This window comes from Hippoglossus stenolepis, chromosome 6, assembly GCF_022539355.2.
Source record: "Hippoglossus stenolepis isolate QCI-W04-F060 chromosome 6, HSTE1.2, whole genome shotgun sequence".
NCBI lineage: Eukaryota > Metazoa > Chordata > Actinopteri > Pleuronectiformes > Pleuronectidae > Hippoglossus > Hippoglossus stenolepis.
The window spans coordinates 289,066-312,351 of record NC_061488.1 but is presented as its reverse complement, the minus strand read 5'-3'; the positions used below and the strand labels follow the sequence as shown (position 1 = coordinate 312,351).

The window sequence follows — 23,286 nt, the reverse complement described above, 5'->3', positions numbered from 1 at the left end:
TACATCATTGATTTTAAGTTAAAAAACACTTTCTTCATTTCCACGTGTCTCAGTTTCTAATGAAAAGCTCCTGTAAACTGAAAGAAAAGTGTTGAATAATGCACTGGTTCAGTTCTTTGCCTGAATCCCTAGTTTCTGTGGAACCCTTCAGAGTCAGTGATGGACACCAGGTGCTTTTCCTCGATATTTCAACGTGCACATCAAACTGAATGAAGCTGCTTCTGTAAAGGTTGCTGATCTGCAATCAGCCGAGTAATTCAGCAGCAAATTAGGAGCAGAGGTTTTCAAATCATTCGCTAGAAGCACTTTGGCTTCGTTTATCTGTAAATTTATCTGTGGCTCACAGAAATGACTTCCAGTAAATTGTTGTCATTTGCTCTTGTGCAGCTCGTGTGCAGAGTTAATGTGGACGTCGTCACGGCTTCAACGATCCTCAAGCCTCCGTGTGACGGAGGCTTGAGGATCGTTACGTTCACTCTCTCTCATTTACTGCGACTTTGAGCCGCTGAGGCGACATCAAGGCTCTTTGTGCTTTTCACTCCAACCAACTCCTATTACACTATTTCCTTTTACATCTTCCTCTTTATCCTCAAATCTTAAAGTATAAACAGAAACAATGTGAGGGGTATAATATAAAAGTATAATTCCAAAACTATCTGCTGATTGAAAATATATCAAAACCTCAAACAATGAAGCTAAAGTGCTTGTGTGTCTTTGGGAGGAGTTGAGTCCCCACAATGCAACAGTGTGAACAGGGTTCTTCCCTCATGACATCAGACTGAGCTCTAATTCACCTGGAATTATCAATTCAATTCAACTATATGCAACCAAAGAAGATTCTCCACAGGAAAACGACCCAACCCCATGGCTCTACACCAACAGACACCCAACTTCTTCACCCACACGCCCTCAGACAACACGATAAACAATGAAACAGACACAGACATACGACAGTCTGTCAGGAGCTGAAAGACAAATCCACACAGAAGAACCAAGAAGAACGACCCATACACACACTACACAATAAAACACGTCGTCAGGAAACTCTGAGTGATTGAGACACACAAGTCACGACAGACAGATAGAACAGACAGGAACCAAAGATCTGACAGACAGGACGACCTTCTCTCAGGTCACACACACACGCACAGACACACACACACACACACACACACACACACACACACACACACACACACACACACACACACAGACAGACAGACAGACAGACACAGACAGAGACAGACAGACAGACACACACATAGACAGACAGACAGACAGACAGACAGACAGACAGACACACACACACACACACACACACACACACACACACACACACACACAGGTTAGAAGTTCTCTTCAGAAACTTCTTCTCGTCTTTGGAACCACCCCCCCGATGAGGATATCCACGGCGGCAGCAGGTGACTGAGTTCCTTGTGATCACTGCCTCGCTGAGCTTGATGCTCCACATGTGACGCTGCAGGAGCTGATTTACCGATGAGACACAGTTGAAAAGTCAGTCGTGCTCTGTCGGTCTGAATGACATCTGGGCTGATGTATGTCAGGGTGGTGTTGTGTTAGACTTTAAAATATGGGAGGAGGGAATGGAGATTTATACAAATGAGACCTGGATGTGATTGTGTCACCGACTGAGCTCAGCAGAGGTTCTGAGTCATTGATTGACGATCTGGGAGAAGCAGGAACCAAAGCATTTGCAGCAGCGATGCCAGCTTGTTTTAATTACAGGAGCTATTGTCAAGGAGAAGAGTGACAAAGAGGAGGAATTAGGTTTGAGACGTCAATTCATGAGCAGCAGTTATTAAAATACATTTAATTCAGTCAACGACCTTGTTATTATTACCACTATTAAATGTTCTTGTTCCTTTCATTAACTTCCTCCTGCAGAACCGCGTGTGGTCACATGTACATGATGCACAGAACCTACACTTCCCTCTTCACGTCCAGCTTCAGAAGAGAACGAGGTGAAACAGACTCAGCAGCTGTTTCCATCCACATGAAAAGTCTTAATTAATAATCTGCTGCTGAGAGTCATTTACAAACCAACGCTCTTTACCCTGAACTCGTCCAGATCACAGGCAACGTGGCGTGTTTTAAACATGTTGTATGTGTGTGTGCTGCACAGGAGAACAAAGAAACTGTTCCTTCTGTTGGGAGCTTTCAGGTCTGTTTTGTGGAACATGTTGACCGACTGTAAGAAGTTAATCTTGAGTTCATATCCCCTGAGAATCTCCTGTCATCATACGTTATTGTTCTGAGGGCACAGGTGGAGTCATGTGTGAAATGAGGTTGGATGAGGTTGGATGAGGTTGGATGTGGCTCCGTGTCTCACTGGAGAAATAGAAAGCCCATCTAATTACAATCTGGAGCCAGAGAGCAACGACCTGTGACCTGTTTATCTGCCGTTAATCAGGATCAGCAGGAGAAACTGGTTTCATGAGACTACACACATATCTTCACTCTGTGACCTTCAACGTGTTTCATCTCCAAAAGGTAAATGAGCTAAATTCCTGTTGAAAGTGGTGGATCCTGATCGTGGTGGATCCTGATCGTGGTGGATCCTGACCGTGGTGGATCCTGATCGTGGATCTGATCGTGGTGGATCCTGACCGTGGTGGATCCTGATCGTGGTGGATCCTGATCGTGGTGGATCCTGATCGTGGTGGATCCTGATCGTGATGGATCCTGATCGTGGTGGATCCTGATCGTGGTGGATCCTGATCGTGGTGGTGGATCCTGACCGTGGTGGATCCTGATCGTGGTGGTGGATCCTGATGTGGTGGTGGATCCTGACCGTGGTGGATCCTGACCGTGGTGGATCCTGATCGTGGTGGATCCTGATCGTGGTGGATCCTGATCGTGGTGGATCCTGATCGTGGTGGTGGATCCTGATCGTGGTGGATCCTGATCGTGGTGGATCCTGATCGTGGTGGATCCTGATCGTGGTGGATCCTGATCGTGGTGGATCCTGATCGTGGTGGATCCTGACCGTGGTGGATCCTGATCGTGGTGGATCCTGATCGTGGTGGATCCTGATCGTGGTGGATCCTGATCGTGGGGATCTGATCGTGGATCCTGATCGTGGTGGATCCTGATCGTGGTGGATCCTGATCGTGGTGGATCCTGATCGTGGTGGATCCTGATCGTGGTGGATCCTGATCGTGGTGGATCCTGATCGTGGTGGATCCTGATCGTGGTGGGATCCTGATCGTGGTGGTGGATCCTGATCGTGGTGGATCCTGATCGTGTGGTGGATCCTGATCGTGGTGGATCCTGATCGTGGTGGATCCTGATCGTGGTGGATCCTGATCGTGGTGGATCCTGATCGTGATGGTGGATCCTGATCGTGATGGTGGATCCTGATCGTGGTGGATCCTGATCGTGGTGGATCCTGATCGTGATGGATCCTGATCGTGATGGATCCTGATCGTGATGGATCCTGACGTTGGATCCTGATCGTGGTGGATCCTGATCGTGATGGTGGATCCTGATCGTGATGGTGGATCCTGATCGTGGTGGATCCTGATCGTGGTGGATCCTGATCGTGATGGATCCTGATCGTGATGGATCCTGATCGTGATGGATCCTGATCGTGGTGGATCCTGATCGTGGTGGATCCTGATCGTGGATCCTGATCGTGATGGTGGATCCTGATCGTGGTGGCTGCTGATCGTGGTGGATCCTGATCGTGGTGGCATCTGATCGTGGACTATGATCACATCAAGTCTGCTTGATATATAATATTTCTCCTCAGATACTCGACCATTACTGACAATAATCCATCAGTTCATTGACCTTCAGCTACAAAGTGTTTATTCTAATCAAAGCTGTAAATACTCTGATCTCTCTGATGTTCTCTGTTCCACGGGACATCTGTTCACTTGTGTCCGTCCTGGGAGACGGATCCTCACGTGTGTCTCTGAGGTTTCTACCTTCTTTACCTGTTAAAGGTTTTAGTAGTTTGACGTCTCACCTTGTTAAAGACCATGAGACAAACTGGGATTTGTGAATATGAGATATACTAATAAGATTTGACTCATTGATTCGTCTGCTGCACTGAGACGCTGATTAACTTGTGATGAAATCTCACAAAGAGAAGAATCAGTGTTTGGTTTTATTACCTCCAACCTCCTCTCTTCTTTCCATTGACTCATTATCTAATCCATCTGTTTGTCCTTTTATTTACTTCTGTCCATCCCGTCATCTTCTTCTCTTTAAAAAACTGTCCAGGTCTCTCTGTCTCTGCCCCCCCCCCGACACAAACAAACTCTACCCACCAACAAGCACCTCATTAAGAACCTGGAGCTCTTCCTCAGAGACTCTCACTCCATCTCTCTTTACACTCCCTCCAGCCCTCCACCTCTTCTTCCACCCACTCGTCTCCTCCTCCTCTTCCTCTCCTCCTGCAGCAGCTCTTCACTCGTCTCCCCATCCTCTGCCTCTTCCTGCAGCAGCTCTTCACTCGCCTCCCCATCCTCTGCCTCTTCCTGCAGCAGCTCTTCTCTCACACTCGTCTCCTCCTCCTCTTCCTCTCCTCCTGCAGCAGCTCTTCTCTCCACTCGTCTCCTCCTCCTCCTCTGCCTCTTCCTGCAGCAGCTCTTCTCCTCCTCCTCCTCTTCCTCTCCTCCTGCAGCAGCTCTTCTCTCACACTCGTCTCCTCCTCCTCCTCTTCCTCTCCTCCTGCAGCAGCTCTTCACTCGTCTCCCCCTCCTCTTCCTCTTCCTGCAGCAGCTCTTCTCTCACACTCGTCTCCTCCTCCTCCTTTCCTCCTGCAGCAGCTCTTTACTCCCACTGTTCTCCCCCTCCTCTTCCTCTCCTTTTGAAACAGCTCTTCTCTCACACTTGTCTCCTCCTCCTCCTCCTCCTCCCCCTCCTCCTCCTCTTCCTCTCCTTTTGAAACAGCTCTTCTCTCACACTTGTCTCCTCCTCCTCTTCCTCTCCTCCTGCAGCAGCTCTTCACTCGTCTCCCCATCCTCTGCCTCTTCCTGCAGCAGCTCTTCTCCTCCCCCTCCTCCTCCTCTTCCTCTTCCTGCAGCAGCTCTTTACTCCCACTGTTCTCCCCCTCCTCCTCCTCTTCCTCTTCCTGCAGCAGCTCTTCTCTCACACTCGTCTCCTCCTCCTCCTCTTCCTCTCCTCCTGCAGCAGCTCTTCACTCCTCTCCCCATCCTCTTCCTCTTCCTGCAGCAGCTCTTCTCCTCCTCCTCCTCCTTCCTCTTCCTCCTGCAGCAGCTCTTTACTCCCACTGTTCTCCCCCTCCTCCTCCTTCCTCTTCCTGCAGCAGCTCTTCTCTCACACTTGTCTCCTCCTCCTCCTCCTCCTCCTCCTCTTCCTCTCCATCTCTGCTGTTTTCCCTTAGATCTCCTTAATGACATGTTGTATGAAGAAGTGTTTGTCCTGCAGGTGATTCCACACAAGGGCTGAGTTTCCTCCTGAGCTGGGTTGTAACCTGACCAATGAGATGGAGGTAACGCAGTGCGCTCTGTGTCTCTGTGTAGAAATGAACAGTGACACTCGTTCAGAAGGAAAGTGAAATGAATGTGATTCCAAAACTTTTACTTTGGTTCCACTTGAGTAAAGTTATGGAAATGAAAATATATGTGACAATTTATACAGCTGGAAAATAGAAGATAAGCTAAATTAAACAAGAATGACTAGAAGGACCACAGCCTCTGTAGGAGAGGGGGGGCTGAGTGAGGGGCTCATTTGTAATTTTCTGATTTCATGAACAAATTCCTGCAACTGAACTTGTGGTGGAAACCAGAGTCTTGTACCTGCTGCAGAGAGTAAAACCCTCACATGGTAATAATACAGTTTTCTCTCAGGTTATAATCTAGATGAATATTTGATTTACTTTAAGTTTCAGTCTTTATGGTAGTTACAGTGGCATTGCAGTACTAGGCTACAGCCACATCCTTTGTTGTTGTTGCTATGTTTACGCCGGCTGCAGTTTTTCAGAGTGTAAAAGGAAGAAGTTTGGAAACGCTGCTGACCCTGTTTTATTTTGAAAATGTCAGGGTTGTGTTTTGGTCTGGATGAAGCTGAAGGTCTCTTCCTGATTGGCTCTTTTCAGTCACATGACTCGACTACCAGCGGTGAAGCCAAACTTCCACTTCCTGTCAGTAACAGTTCTTCAAGCCGAGCTCCTGGTTGTTGAATCATTAGTGTGGATGTCTAACTCAGCTGCAGGTGAGATCACATGACTGAAAACACATCCGGTAACTGCCTCACTGTGTCAGGTGACCAGTGACCGGCTGTGACATCAGTCGTGCTGTGATCACACTGTGAATCTTTTCATTCACCTGTTATTAAAGAGTAAAAAGAAGAAGCACATATATATATTTACTTTTCAGCTCATCCTGTCCAATGTACCTTCATCTTGTTACATTTACATTCACATCTTTCTTTCTTTTAATTATCTTGTCTCATTAAGTCTCCTCTCTCTGGTTCGAGGATATTGTCTCCTCATAGACAAACAGAGAGTTTCTTCTCCCTCCTTGTTTCCTAATTAAAGCCATGACCACTAATGCTCTCATCTCCTGCCTCGGTTCTGCTCTCGTCTAATCGTCCGTCAGAGCCTCTGCTCTCATTAACCTTGTTATCGTTCATTTCTTTAACCTCACACCTCTCGTTTCCTTCAGCGTGACACTGGGCTTTATTTGTTTCTCTTTCATAATGTCACAAATACAACTGATTAGATTTTAATTCATTTTTTAATTAAACACGTTGAGGGTGTTTGGCAACATCGCCAACAGCTTTTAAGAAGTGTATTTTTAACACGAGAAGATATATTCATCTAGGTTTTGTGCAGAATTCATGAGCGGCGCTGTGGAGCAAATATTAGTCTTTAAACTTGAACGAAATAATGATTTTATCTGTCATCATAATCATCAATATGAATATTTGTATCTTTGCCATGTCTTCCAGTCCCTGACATTTAAGCCAGTGAAAATGTTGAGGACTACTTAATAACTTGTAACACAATATGAAATAAAAAGGTTTGAAATAATGTGACAGTATTGTTCTGCTCCCATCATCTTCATGTGGAGGTTTGCAGTTTATTTCTCACCTTGGAAACAGCAGCTGATAAAATGTTCTGTACCAAACGTACGAATTTTAATCACACAGAAGCAGCAGATTGAGTTTTCTGCGTTTCTCATCCTGAGACGTGTTACGAGTGCTGGGACTCTTAGAAATGACCGACGTCATGGCAACGGAGTGTTATTGATTGAAATGGTGCAGATCAAGTGGTGCTCCAGTGGAAATTGTTTGCGTAATAAAATGTTCTTGGTTATGGCTGGTGCAGAACTGACTCATATGTGTATATCAAATATCAAACACATAATATGATATATTATATACACACTATACTCCAGAGGAATACTGAGCATAAACCTGCAACAGCCAATGAGAAGCTGAGTGGGAAGCGTCGCCAACTGGACAATGGGTGAAGAGCTGAAAACGCTCTATCGTGCACCAGGCTGAGAGTTAATGATCAGCTGTCGTTGATCGGCCGCTCGTTTTAGGCTCAATTCTTTAAAGGACACGTTGGCAGTTGATTTTTCCTTTTTTATAATCAGCCCTGCTCATAAAAACCTGCATGAATCATTATATTTCCACATGCATTCCTTCCATTCACCAAAAGCCCAGCCCGCCTCTTACTGTACTGTTACGCAGTGAAGCACTCCTTGGTCAGAAATCAGCCGCGCTCCCCATTGATCAGAAATCAAGACAAAGTTCTGAGGCCTGCTCGGGAAAGGCTCCTGCCGGGGACACGGCCGTGTTCTGGTCGGGTGGAGACGAAATTAGCCGTGATGATGGTAAATGTCCCGACTCTGATTCACCATCTGAGGCCTCATTAAGGGAAATGGCCCACAGAGCCCCAGAGCAGGGATGAGTGCTCACACTGTGAACCCCCACACCACTGTGTGTGTGTGTGTGTGTGTGTGTGTGTGTGTGTGTGTGTGTGTGTGTGTGTGTGTGTGTGTGTGTGTGTGTGTGTTACATCTCATCCAGTGTGATGAGATGATGCTTCACTGCCAAACCACATGTTGCTTTGTAATTATCACCAGATAAAACACTTGTTTTACTGCGTCTGTTCTCAAACTCATCAAATTCAAATAGAAAGTGTGTCAGACAGAAACTACGTTAAAACAAGTATTTAAGGTCCCACATTATTCAGAGCTGCTTTTTTTATTCAGGCCCCATTAGAAACAGATTTAATATGTTCATATGCAACGAGAACATCCTCCACTCGAGCTCAGACCTCAGCTCGACTCCATCAAGCTGCAGCAAATCACACATGAGCTTGTTCTTTTCAATCAAGATTCATGAATTATAAATCGTAAATAAAACACTTAAATAATTAAGAACTTTGTCTCATCCTTCCACCAAGTGGAAATCATTCAGTAAACAACTGGGCTCAGAGAACAATGACACCACATGTAGATGAAATCAAAATGGATCAACTAAACTTCTGGTTAAAATGTTTCTCAGATTTCAATCCATGCTTTCTGGATGAGACGTGTTGCCTGGTATCTGTTATCTGATCTGTAAACCTTACAGATTAAAGTCTAATATTACTCACATATTTCAGGAGAAGTTCGTCGTCTCCATTACTGCAGAAAGAGACTTTTTGTCTTTGTCCTGATTCATTTCTCTCTGTGAGATTTGATGTTTCCTCTTGAACCTAAGACATCTGTCATGTTGAATATTAAAAAGCTTTGAACCAAAGGATCATTATTATCATTATGATTATTAATCTTAATAATACTCAGAAGACGGTTTGGTTTGGCAGCTCCAATGTTCAGCTTTTAATCGATGGAAACGTTTTTTCTGACTCTTTTCTGTTTCATCAGTTGACTTTGTGAGTTACACAGAAATAATTATGGCTGATAATTAATTTTTAAAAAATGTTCCATAAATCCATGATCAAAACGAAATATTATGCACAAATGGAATTAGACCCAAAGAGAAACCAAACTATTGAGAAGCGTCTCAGTTACTAAGTCGGGCCTCATTAGTATAAGAGTTATAGTTTAATTCCACACTGCGGACGAGCTGAGGACTGATTTAATGGAGGTCCCAAAGAGACAATTACAGCAGGAGGAGAAACTACAGCTTCAAAGTCCCAGTCTTTACTGGACCCTTCAGACCCAAAGCTCCATTAATGTTCATTCAACTCGTCGAAGTAAGATAAAAGATAAGTTTACTCTTAATGAGCCTTTACACAATGTGAGGTTAACGAGTCGACAGCCACGCTACAGCTCTGTGAGCTCGATATGCTAACATTAGCATGCTGATCCAAGATGGCGCCGCAGATGGACGAATGGGCGCTTCGCTCTGTGACCTTCTGTGACCTTCAGTTCTCCCTCTGTGATGAACTTCTCTGACCAACCACTGCTCAAACTTTTCCTCAGTTTTTTACCAGAATGTAACAACGAAGCTTTTGCAGATCTCTATGGGATTCACATGTTTATATCAAATATCCACCGACACCGGGGGAAGCGAGCAGAGCGCTCGTTAAACTTCAGGGATTTCAAACTGCGCTGCCGTCAATTCACCTGGCGAATGTCCGCTCCCTGGCCACAACATGCAGGAACTGCTGCTTCTCGTAAGAATCAGACCAAACACGAGACCTGGCTGGCGACCAGCCCTCGTCTACCTGCTCTCACCTCCTCGGTGTGGACCGTGTTGTGGAGCTAGAAGGAAGACTACGGGAGGTGGATTCTGTTTCTATATAAACGAAGGCCACAGTGTTAAAGAAATCATGCTGCCCTCTGAAGCTGCTTTCAGACAGGACCCTGCAGTTCCTCTGTAGTTCCTCTGTGGTTAGGGCATCATTCAAATCTTTACAATTTATCCTCCAGGGACCAAGACAGTCAATTTAAAAGCAGTTTCGACATTTTTCTGTAACTAAAAATCTCATACTCTGATACCTGATACCCTGATACTCTGATACCGATACTCTGATACCTGATACCTGACACTCTGATACCCTGATACTCTGATACCCTGATACCTGATACTCTGATACCCTGATACTCTGATACCCTGATACCCTGATACCTGATATCTGATACCCTGATACCCTGATACCTGATACTCTGATACTCTGATACCCTGATACCCTGATACTCTGATACCCTGATACCCTGATACCCTGATACCCTGATACCCTGATACCCTGATACCCTGATACTCTGATACCCTGATACCCTGATACCGTGATACCCTGATACCCTGATACCTGATACTCTGATACCTCTGATACCTGATACTCTGATACCCTGATACCCTGATACCCTGATACTCTGATACCCTGATACCCTGATACCCTGATACCCTGATACCCTGATACTCTGATACCCTGATACCCTGATACCGTGATACCCTGATACCCTGATACCCTGATACTCTGATACCCTGATACCGTGATACCCTGATACCCTGATACCCTGATACCCTGATACCCTGATACCCTGATACCCTGATACTCTGATACTCTGAGAGAGGAGCGACATGAACAGTGTGTACGCCCTGAAATATGCAAATCATAGAGACAGAAGTCATGTGACGACCAGCTGTATTTAGTGTCTATCAACACACACACACAGACACACACAAGCACACACACACACACACACACACACACACACACACACACACACACACACACACACACACACAGATTTGTGTAGATTTACTTGACGTAGCTCTACCTGCTGCTGTTTTCTCCTCACTCTCTCTCTCTCTGGGTTCTTCCTCCTCTTTTCCTTCACTCCTCCTTCCAGCAACATCAAACTTGTGTGTTCACCTCTGACCTGGTTGTGTTTCTGTCTGTTGGTACGTATGCGTGAGTGTCACAGACCAGAAACATATGAAATATGGCCGCTCTTCACTAATTGATTTAAAGCTGACATGAAGCAGGAGGAGTTGAGGTTGTGTGTCTGTCTGGAGTCTCTTTTTGTTTCCACACACATGCTTCATTAGCACTTTTCCTGACTGCGAGCTCGGCGTGTTTTCAGTTCTTGCTGCTGTCACAGAACAGTCGCAGTGCAGGTGTCTGCAGCTCAGCAACAGGAGCCGGGTACGAGCATGTGATTAGAGCTACAGACGGTGGAGCACAGAGCTCAGAGCAGCAGACGACACAATCTGATGCTATTCTTCTTCCGTGAGGGGAAACTGCAGCATGGAGGGATTCTTCTTACGGAAAGGGGTTCTGTTTCCATGACAACGATCTACGTGTAGGGCATTATCAGCTCGTAGCATCAGTTCAGAGACGTACGATGAAGACTTCATCGGAGCTAAAAACACAGCATGAGAGCATGTTGACAAGTAAGTGCATCACAAAGTAAAAGTCTCAATTAGTTTCAGATGATGAAAACTCAGAGGGACAACGTCTAAAACGAGCTGCTGTATGTTTTACAATCATTAAAAAATATTCTAATAAAGTTAATTAAATTAACTTTCTATATTCGACAACTGAACTTAATAAAACCAAGTTTTCAATTTACAAATATGTTGATACTCAACATGTGTTTCTGCCAAATATCTGATAATTTCCATTGTGTAATATGCAAAGTAAGAAAAATAGGTGTTCTCGCACATGTAGAGCATTAACGATCAGTTTAATGTTTTGGATGCTGAGATATGTACAGGTCTTATTCTGTGATATTTTTTTAGATAAGTATATTTAAATTAATTCAGCATTTTACTCCCTATTTTCAGAGTATTAGGTTCAGAGGAAGAAAATCCAGCACATCCAGCTATAGGATTCAGCTGAATGAAGCCTTCAGAGACTCAACACCTTCAGACTGTTGATGAACAGAAGCACAGACGTCATCTTCTGTGTTCCACAGTCACCTGCATTACCCACAATGCATCTAAACTCGAGAGGCGAGAAGCAGATGTATGATGAGGTCACTTCTCTCTAACTCACAAACGTCTGTATTCTCAACTAATGCTGACTCTGCAGATTTGTGGCTTCCTCTCTCTTCCTCTTATTATTTGAGCTTCATGTGGAACAATCTGTGAGATTCCTCTTAAAGTTGCAGTGTGTAGAATTTAGTGACATCTAGTGGTGAAGTGTCATGTTGCAGCTGAACACCCCTCACCTCATCTCTCTCTCCCCCCCCCTTCCAAACATGAAAGAGAACCTGTGGTAACCTTCAGTTTTCATAAAAACTCAAAGGGGGTTTAGTTTGTCCAGTCTGGGCTACTACAACCAATGCTCATGCAGATGTATATCTGTTTGATTGATGGGTCTCTCGGCCTACCACGGAATGCTGAGTTGCTCTTTGCTTCATCCTCCTCATCCTCACTCCACCAGCCACATTTACCTGATTCAAATGGAGACTTCATCGAACACTGATTTTGTTTGTGGAGGTTTAATCATTTCCTGATGACCCAGACTTTTATCGGTTGTGAGCGTTTCTATAAAACTTTATTGAAATGTCACATCTGCTGCAGTTAAACCATTCTTCATTTAGATTTTTTAGATTTTTTGAAACATTGAAGACATCAGATCTGTGACTGACCTCCTCCATCACCTCCATCACCTCCAGTGATGGAGTGACTTTGTCTACTGGTCCTTTCTTTTTCTCTTTTTAAATCTCTTTACATTACATAAGAGAATAAGAAAATGGTAAATAAGACCATATTCTAAAGGATGTAAATCAAAAAGTCAAACTATGATGTTTAACTACACAGAAAACTATAAAGGACAGAAATATATGTGGTGTAAATGCACAGTGTAGTACCGATTCCCACCACCCGATATTAATTTAATTTCTGACAATGACTCTTTTACCTATGTTTACTGTCACAAACTGTCCTCACACTCGTCATCATCTTTGTGCTTGACATTAAAGGGGACATATCATGCAAATTCCACTTTGTTCGTGCTTCTACAGGTTAATGTGGGTATCTGGCTCATGTCTACCAACCCAAACACTCTGGGGAAAAAACACTTGCGCGTTTTGTTATAGTTCCTCTAAGTCAGAAACGTCATGCTTGAGTGACTCGATTGAGCTTCCTGGGTTTTGTGTCGTAACAAGGCACTGGAAGTCTCCCTACATGGCCTTGGCCCACCCCCCACCTCATCTCCCCGCCCCCACACTCGTTACGCTGGGTGGGGAGAGGGGGAGGGGGAGCTGGCTCATTAGCATTTAAAGGAACAGGCACTCAAAACAGGTCACTCTGTGGAGGGCTGTTTTATACAGGGTAAAAAGCTGTTTGAAATGATCCTTGTGGTATTTTGACCAAAGTATGTTACAGACATTTCATTAAGACCCCAAGGAACCATATCAACTTGTGGTCAAATGGGCATGCTATGGGTCCTTTAAGACTCAGTGAAGCTCAGGAGCCGTGAGAGTAAAACTATCGAGAGCAGAGAGCTGCTCCCTCCTCGGCCTGATGGCAAGTGTTATGGTCGGCCATCTTGTGCAATCAGGCCTTTCATCCAACCCGACACAGCTAAATGACGGAGGCTGCTGCCTCCTGACACCCGGGATGAGGGCAAGTTGTCGGGGGCGTCCATTTTTACTCAGGACAACAGCTGAGCAGAAGTAATTCAACACCTGTGTGAGAGAGAATTGTGTCTATTTACAGTTGTACGTGTATGAATGAGAGAAGGTTTAATAAGGATACTGACAATCTCAAAAAGACACACACACACACACACACACACACACACACACACACACACACTAGCCTTTCTTCACATCCTCAGTGCAGTATTAACATGAGCTCCTCTGTATGATGCTTCACAATCTTACAGAAACAGTAAAATCTTACAAATCTCACAAGCTCAGATCTTAAAAGTGAAACTTCACCTGAAAGCTGCAGAGCAACGATCTTCTGATGTGATAGAGAGAGTGTGTGTACTTTACATAACCTGAAGTTCTTTATGTTACATTTTAATATAACTACAGCCTTTCTGAGGTTTCTGGTATAACTGCAGTATTTCCTGTGTACTCAAATAAATATCAGAATTTACAGTATGAAGCTATGCATCATCCGGCCCTGCAAATATTTCACAATAAAAACTGTTTAAAAGCAAATGAATGGAATCATGTACTGAAACTGTGGTGAAAGATCATTTTCTCTGTCTCTGCTGTGAATCACACGCTGAAGACAGAATGAACCGGCGAGACCTCGAATCTCTAGAAGAGCAGCGCAGCTTCCTGAACCGCGGCTGAACCACGGCCGGTGTGTTTGCTCTAATCTCTTACTGTAACATGGGGCCGTGTGAAGCAAGCTGCTCTGCTGCTTCGGGACTCGGCTGTAACTTATCTTAGCCACCAAGCGTGGTGGTGATGGTGGTTTGTTGCAAACTTCAGCCGTCATTGTATTTACAAGACAGAGGTTATATATATATATATATATATATATGTTATAATTCACACTGTGAGCAGCTCTATTTCTCCCTCTGGTCAGGGGGCTGAGGTCAGAGGCAAAGAAGTGATGGAAATAGATGATTCTTACAAACTCTGCAGACGGAATAAAGTTTGATGCTGAACTTGCAACGTTTCTTTTTCATTGGTCAGTAAACAGCTGAGAAACTGGTTCTGTAGCAGCAGCAGAACTCATACATGCAGTGGAGCCACTCTCATGAAAGTACAGTTAAATATGAAAGTCACACACACAACATGATGGAGCAGCTGCCCAATAGGTTGAGTACACACACACACACACATTGTTCATAAAAGCTTTTGCCAGTATTAGTCCCACAACTGGGACATTTTCAGTGTTGCAGAATCCCAGAGAAAAAGGCAAAGATTTGAAATTTGAAATGTTTCGAGGAAACGTTTCGTCAGCGTTTCTGTGTGGATCATCATGTCAGGTGTCCCTCGTGGGAAGCAGCCGACTCAGAGGGATTCAAATGTCTCTTCAGATATTCAGGTTATACAGAGAACATCCACACTGAATAATGTTCTGTTAATTCAGCAGCAGTGTCAACAGGCTGAATGAACCTTGACTTGTATATATTTAGACTTAATAATCTGTAGGTGTATAATTAGTGTATAATCAATGTTTTACAGTATTCCATCCTATGAGTTTGGATCACTACAGCAACAGCCTTTGATTTAAAGGACCAGGCTGCTGTAACTTCACTGGAACAATTAGTTTTTCCCGATATAAACTTTCAGATTGAGTTCACTTTGTTTCTCTCTTACCTTATGATGACATACATGACCAGGAAGTTTCCCACCAGGCCGATGACACAGACGATCATGTAGACGACCACGATGGTGACCTTCACCCCCATTGGCAGTAAAGCTTCCGTCTCGTTGTAGCCACCGGTGAAGTTGTTCTGAAAGAACGAGTCGTTGTAGAGCTGCAGGTGACCCAGCTCGGCCAGCAGGAAGTCGTCAGAAAACTCCATCTCTGTCCGAAGGTTTCCAGCCACCTGACAGAAGGAAGACAGACGTGTTTCAAACATCACCAGATAAGATCACGACGGAGCCACTGAGCACGTATGGTTGTACTTCTTTACATGTTAGATATATTTCTTTATAAGATTATAAGGACGTTTGACTGTTTCACAGTTGTCAGATCAGTTTTCAATCCAAGCTGGACCAACACTAGTTGAGGACCAGTGTGAACTCAGCTTGTTCCTCTTGAATGAAATCATGTGTTCTGTGGTTCTTCCTCCAATCATGAGAAAACCAGTGTTTTAAAGACAAGAACCAGGAAACAACAACATGCACATTTCCTGCCTTTTCTTCTACAGCAGCTTCCCCATGGACTTGTTCTAAATGTGCTCAGAGTGCAACAGTCCCAGCGATTACAGCTCCCACATAGACAAGTCAACAATTTGCGCATTTGCACACAACACAACCTGCGAGACGTCGATCACACAGGTCTCCTTAGGAAACTATATACACACATCAGTCATGTCTTTACTGGGTGGACGTTAAGGATCAGTCAGGCCCTTAGGGTGGTTCAGGTCCTAGAAAGATCATCTTCATGGTTTAGAGAAACATGGACAACATGTTTCAAACCCCGTGTGAGAGTCTGTCCCCCCCGACGTGTCATGGCAGTAAAACACTTGCTTCTCAGTGTTCACAGAGGCTCAACACTGCATGAACAAAGCAGGATGGATAAATATGACCCACAAAGGAAGAGGAGGAGGTTGGACGAGGAACATTTACATGAACAAATTAAAAGAAGAAGAGTTTGTTATTTAATAATTTTCACCAACAACCACAGAGACTATTGGCTCCAGTTGAAGGTGTGAATCCCAGACAAGCCCTGATACTCTGTGGAGCCAATATCACTGGTTTCCATTTAGAATTAATATCTGTAAATATAAATGTAAATCCCTGTGTGCACTGACCCTTTGTGTGTGGACATCAGAGTATTAAATACATAGTGATTTCCTTCAACAGGTTTCAGGATTACATAAAAACTACTGGACAGATTTAGTTAGTTAACCCATTTGGTGCAGATCTGGATCAGGGGATGGATCCAGGAATCTTATTTTAACTTTCTTCAGCGATATGAGATTTTCTTTTATTTTGACAGATTTCCCAGAGAGCCATGAATCGATCTTGGGTTCCTCGGCAGAGATATGAGCTAATAATAATAATACTAATAATACATCTAACAGTGGCTTTGTCCTGCTGACCTTATTTTGATCAACACTGAAACATGGGAGTTTTTGATTCAGAGCTGCATCACTATCAGATTCCCCAGTTACCCCCAGTTACCCCATGTTACCCCAGTTACCCCATGTTACCCCAGTTACCCCATGTTACCCCTAGTTACCCCATGTTACCCCAGTTACCCCATGTTACCCCAGTTACCCCATGTTACCCCAGTTACCCCATGTTACCCCAGTTACCCCATGTTACCCCCAGTTACCCCATGTTACCCCATGTTACCCCCAGTTACCCCATGTTACCCCAGTTACCCCAGTTACCCCATGTTACCCCATGTTACCCCAGTTACCCCATGTTACCCCCAGTTACCCCATGTTACCCCATGTTACCCCAGTTACCCCTAGTTACCCCATGTTACCCCCAGTTACCCCTAGTTACCCCATGTTACCCCATGTTACCCCCAGTTACCCCATGTTACCCCATGTTACCCCCAGTTACCCCATGTTACCCCAGTTACCCCATGTTACCCCTAGTTACCCCATGTTACCCCTAGTTACCCCATGTTACCCCATGTTACCCCATGCTTACCCCAGTTAACCCATGTTACCCCATGTTACCCCAGTTACCCCATGTTACCCCAGTTACCCCATGTTACCCCATGTTACCCTAGTTACCCCAGTTACCCCCAGTTACCCCATGTTACCCCCAGTTACCCCATGTTACCCTAGTTACCCCAGTTACCCCAGTTACCCCATGTTACCCCAGTTACCCCATGTTACCCCATGTTACCCCCAGTTACCCCATGTTACCCCCAGTTACCCCATGTTACGCCATGTTACCCCTAGTTACCCCATGTTACCCCCAGTTACCCCATGTTACCCCATGTTACCCCAGTTACCCCAGTTACCCCATGTTACCCCAGTTACCCCAGTTACCCCATGTTACCCTAGTTACCCCATGTTACCCCATGTTACCCCCAGTTACCCCATGTTACCCCAGTTACCCCATGTTACCCCCAGTTACCCCATGTTACCCCCAGTTACCCCCAGTTACCCCATGTTACCCCCAGTTACCCCATGTTACCCCAGTTACCCCATGTTACCCCAGTTACCCCATGTTACCCCATGTTACCCCCAGTTACCCCATGTTACCCCCAGTTACCCTAGTTACCCCCAGTTACCCCATGTTACCCCAGTTACCCCATGTTACCCCCAGTTACCCCCAGTTACCCCATGTTACCCCCAGTTACCCCATGACCTGTAATTAGGTGGTAAAAACACACATTTTAAGAAGCTGGCTTATAGAAATGCAAATACTTGTCATGTGCTATGTCACCTGTATCATTAGCTTTAGCATTAGCATTAGCATGGCTGTAGCATTAGCATTAGCATGGCTGTAGCATTAGCCAGCATGGTAGCATGTTAAGCTAGCACTCACATTCACACAGGTAAACCATTGAATCTTGCTCTAATGTACTTATACACAGAGTAGATATAAACCAATAGTCTATTAACCTCAAGACACATATTTATTTCCCAAGCATTTATTCAATATCATTTATAAAATATGGGTCTTGTTATATTCACCCCCCCTCACTTTCATGCAGGGTCTCCTGGTCCCACTGGCAAACAGGCAGTGGGAGATTCCAACTCTGGGGGGAGGGGGGAATCTGGAGTGTTCCACATGAAAGCTAGTCCAGAGGGGTGTTATCAGAGAAATGCTCCTTCAAGGACACATGTGATATAATAAAGTGATATTTCTGTGACAGATGAAATGATGATGGGCACATGAATGGTTTTGATTTCACACCTTACAGAGATTCCCTAATTGTCTGATTGATGGTTTGTCTGGTGGGAGGGGCTTCTGGTATAAAGGGTAGATGCTCCTCTGGAGTAAAGCTTAAGTCTGGAGGCTGAATATTCTAGAGCCCAAGAGTCAGGGGCCTGGTTCTGGATATATATACAGTGTATATATACAGTATATATATATATATATATATATATATTTATTTTGTTGTTTCTTAGTATTTTCCTTCTTTTTTCAACAATAAGATTTAAGCACCAGTTGAGTCACGTCTTCCTCCACCATCGGGCTCAGTTCTACTTGTTTGGTATTTTGTATTGAATTCTGAACAAATCTAAACTGTGGGCGCATATGACATATATTATAATATATGTCATGTAATATATATCATGTATATAATGTGTTTCTTTCCTCTTCACATGTCGCAGTCAGAGGGTTGAGCCACTGGATCTTTGACCTGAAGAATCAGAAGGAACATGGTGGAGTGCTGAGGTGTCAGCAGTGATCCACATGAAGAAGGAGGTGAAGCCTGATTATCTCCAGCAGGGAGCTGGGAGTGAAGACGTGAGGGGATCACATCTGCACCATCTTGTCTGGCTTCTCCTCACATGGAGGAGGAGAGAACCTGATCCTGGAGGAGCAGCAGAAAATGAAGGATGGATGGAGGCTTATATAAGAGAGATGGAGCTGATGCACTAAAAACACACATCCCCCACAGTCTGTCTTATTAATGTAATATTAATGTGGTTTTACATCTTTACAGCAGCAACACGTTAAACTCCCTCCCTCCCTCTCTCTCCCTCCCTCCCTCTCTCTCCTCCCTCCCTCTCTCTCCCTCTCTCTCTCTCTCTCCCTCTCTCTGTCTCTCTCTCTCTCTCTCCCTCCCTCCTCCTCCCTCCCTCCCTCTCTCCCTCCCTCTCTCTCTCCCTCCCTCCCTCCCTCCCTCTCTCTCTCTCCATCTCTCTCTCCCTCCCTCCCTCCTCTCTCTCCATCTCTCTCTCTCTCCCTCCCTCCCTCTCCTCTCTCCCTCCCTCCCTCTCTCTCTCTCTCTCTCTCTCTCTCCCTCCCTCCCCCTCCCTCTCTCTCCCTCTCTCTCTCTCTCCTCCCTCCCTCTCTCCCTCCTCCCCTCCCTCTCTCTCTCCATCTCTCTCTCTCCTCCCCCTCCCTCCCTCTCTCCCTCCTTCCTCTCTCTCTCTCTCTCTCTCTCTCTCCATCTCTCTCTCTCTCTCTCTCTCTCTCTCTCTCTCTCTCTCTCTCCCTCTCTCTGTCTCTCTCTCTGTCTCTCTCTCTCTCTCCCTCCCTTCCTCTCTCTCTCTCTCTCGTTCTCTCTCTCTCTCCCTGTCTCTCTCTCTCTCTCTCTCTCTCATCATGAATATTCATCAAATCATAACAGTAAAGTAACTCTGCTGTGCAGCTGAATTTCCCCGGGGCTCCACATGTTTCTTCTTCTCTTTCTTCTCCCCTCTTCCATCCTCCTCTCTCTCCCTCCCTCCCTCTCTGTCTGCATCTCTTCATCCAAACCCTCCCATTCTGACACTGCGTTCTGTTTTCCAGATTCAATCTCCACTGCAGCCGCAGAGTGTGTGCTTCTGTGTGTGTGTGTGTGTGTGTGTCTCTGTATTGCTGATTGTGTGTGTGTTGCTGTGTGTGTTACTGTGTGTATTTGGATGTGTGTGTTAGTTACTGTGTGTGTTGCTGTGTGTGTTACTGTGTGTGTTTGGATGTGTGTGTTAGTTACTGTGTGTGTGGCTGTGTGTGTTTGTGTGTGTGTGTGTGTGTGTGTGTGTGTGTGTGTGTGTGTGTGTGTGTGTGTGTGTGTGTGTGTGTTACTGGGCGTGTGGATGTGTATTACTGTGTGTGTGGATGTGTGTGTGTGTTACTGTGTGTGTTGCTGTGTGTGTGGATGTGTATTACTGTGTGTGTTGGTGTGTGTGTGGATGTGTGTGTGTGTGTGTTACTGGGTGTGTTGCTGTGTGTGTGTTGCTGTGTGTGTGTGTGTGTGTGTGTGTGTGTGTGTGTGTGTGTGTGTGTGTGTGTGTGTGTGTGTGTGTGTGTGTGTTACTGGGCGTGTGGATGTGTATTACTGTGTGTGTGGATGTGTGTGTGTGTTACTGTGTGTGTTGCTGTGTGTGTGGATGTGTATTACTGTGTGTGTTGGTGTGTGTGTTGTGTGTGTGTGTGTGTGTGTGTTACTGGGTGTGTTGCGTGTGTGTGTTGCTGTGTGTGTGTGTGTGTGTTACTGTGTGTGTTTGATGAATATCAGTTGAGCTCAGTCTGAAGTGTGTGTCCATGTAAGGCCTCAGTGTGTGTGTCTGTCCCACTTCTACTGTGTGAAGACAAAGACGCACTAATGGAACTGAAACTTTAAAAACAGTGTAATTTACAGTGTGAACACATCGAACATCAAAGGAACCTCTTTCCAACCAGAGCAGGAAGTAACAAATAGAAACATCTCCTGACATCACGTCTTCTGAATCCCAGGCTGCTGGTGAACCATTCAGGTTCTAAAAGATGATTACATTAAGTGTTTGTGGAGTTTTATATGTGATGATATTTCTGACAAAGTGCACTAGAGAAATCTGCTTTTTACAGACAGATTAATATCGGTCAGAATCCTCCAGATATTATATATACTGTAATATATAGATCTATATATATATATATATATAGATCTATATATATTCAACATTCTCAAGGCTCTTTGCATAGAAGGTCAAGACCTTCAAATTATAGAAAAACCAACAGTTCACACAATTAGCACCTCCTGTTCTACTCTGACAGACTCAGACCCAGAGTGGGAGCTGGTTCCACAGGAGAGGATCCTGGTAGCTGAAGGTTCTACCTCCTGTTCTGCTCTTACAGACTCAGACCCAGAGTGGGAGCTGGTTCCACAGGAGAGGATCCTGGTAGCTGAAGGTTCTACCTCCTGTTCTACTCTGACAGACTCAGACCCAGAGTGGGAGCTGGTTCCACAGGAGAGGATCCTGGTAGCTGAAGGTTCTACCTCCTGTTCTGCTCTTACAGACTCTAGAACCCAGAGTGGAGCTGGTGCCACAGGAGAGGATCCTGCCCCTGTTCTATAACAGAACAGGCTGGTTCCAAGGAGAGGAGCCTGGGAGCTGAAGGTTCTACCTCCTGTTCTGCTCTTACAGACTCTAGAACCCAGAGTGGGAGCTGGTTCCACAGGAGAGGATCCTGGTAGCTGAAGGTTCTACCTCCTGTTCTGCTCTTACAGACTCTAGAACCCAGAGTGGGAGCTGGTGCCACAGGAGAGGATCCTGGTAGCTGAAGGTTCTACCTCCTGTTCTACTCTGACAGACTCAGACCCAGAGTGGGAGCTGGTTCCACAGGAGAGGAGCCTGGTAGCTGAAGGTTCTACCTCCTGTTCTGCTCTTACAGACTCTAGAACCACAAGAGAACCTGTGTTTTGGGAGTGCAGTGATCTATTTGGACAGTACAGTGTTATGAGCTCTTTGATATATGAAGGGTTTGAAGGACTTTCTATGTGAGGAGCAGGATCTTGATGTTCAGAGTTTTACAAGGAGCCAGTGCAGAGAAGCTGAGAGCAGTAATATGATCTCTCCTGGTTCCTGTCAGCGTCTCGGACCAACTGGAGGCTGTTCACAGACTTACTGGGGTTTAGACTGAACGTGACACCACAGGACAACCAGTCGACAGAGTTCAGTTCCACAAGAAGAAAAACAGACGCCACATACAGTCAGTTTTAAACACTTTTTTATACAAATTCAAAAAAATAAACGCTCATATGTTAAAACAACAATGAAATAATAGTTTGATAGAAATATTAAAATACAGATTACGTGGGTGAATTGCTGAGGCTGGTGTTTGATGACCCAGCACCTTTTGTAGAGCACCTAAAGTAATCTGGCATCTCAATGTGACGGCCCCTCAGGAGGACACATGATGGGACGACAACTCAGGAATACTCCAGCAGACGAGTGTCAGAGCCTGTGGACAGAGAACGAGACAATACTGGATCTGCAAAGAAAAACTTGACTATATATATTTTAGTATATATGTCTGTATGTGTTGCACATTTGATAAAAATATATTTTGAGGAAAATAATTATTTTGTCATTTCTTCAGTAGTTCTACTCATCCTGTGGTGCTGAAAGTCACTTGTTGCAGCAGATGAGGTGGACAAGAGAATACAACTACTGAGAATATGTTCATAATATTCACCTTTCACTACATCAATAGTTTGTAGAGAAATATACTTGAATAAAGTGCAGAGGCACAGGATGATTGTACACAGATGTTACTGTATTTATGCAATAATATCAGGAGATATTGAAATAAACAAATACAAATACATGAATAATAGACTAAGTATATATAAGTATATGGTATGGTATACAGAATGAATATAAGTATAAAAGGCTATGATATATATATATAAATGCACATGTGTATATAAATATGCGTGAATTTTCACAATAACAGTTATACGTGTAAAAGTTATACTGATAATGTCCAAGATGTTTACTCTGTAAATGTGGTAATAAAAGAAACTGTTTATGAAAGATATTCAACCAATAAGAAACATTGAATTCATTGTCAAACTGCTAAAACGAATTTATTTCTGTCTACGACACATTTATAATAAAATCTACTTCTCGAATCAAACTAACTAAAAACTCTTTTCATCACGATAACTTTCTTGCTATTTTAACTCGATTCCATAAATCACATGAAGAAATCATACATGTAACATGTGAATCTCGCATTTTCCAAAGTGAAGTCAGCTGACATGTCACATGACAAGTGAATAAAGTTTCTTACCTGTGAAACATCCTGCTCCTGTGTCGCTGTTCAACGTTCACCATTGTTGTTTATGGAT

At 44.5% G+C, this 23,286-nt stretch overlaps 1 protein-coding gene across 1 annotated transcript in view; it reads right to left on the bottom strand.

The window, feature by feature from the left end:
• The window catches only part of oprl1 (opiate receptor-like 1), a 50,325-nt gene that overhangs the window by 24,672 nt on the left and 2,367 nt on the right, over nucleotides 1-23,286 (bottom strand). Inside the window, exon 2 of the mRNA XM_035160461.2 lies at nucleotides 15,195-15,427. Coding sequence (XP_035016352.2) covers nucleotides 15,195-15,403 — 209 coding nt within the window. The 5' untranslated portion in view covers nucleotides 15,404-15,427. The remainder of the gene's footprint in view (nucleotides 1-15,194; nucleotides 15,428-23,286) is intronic.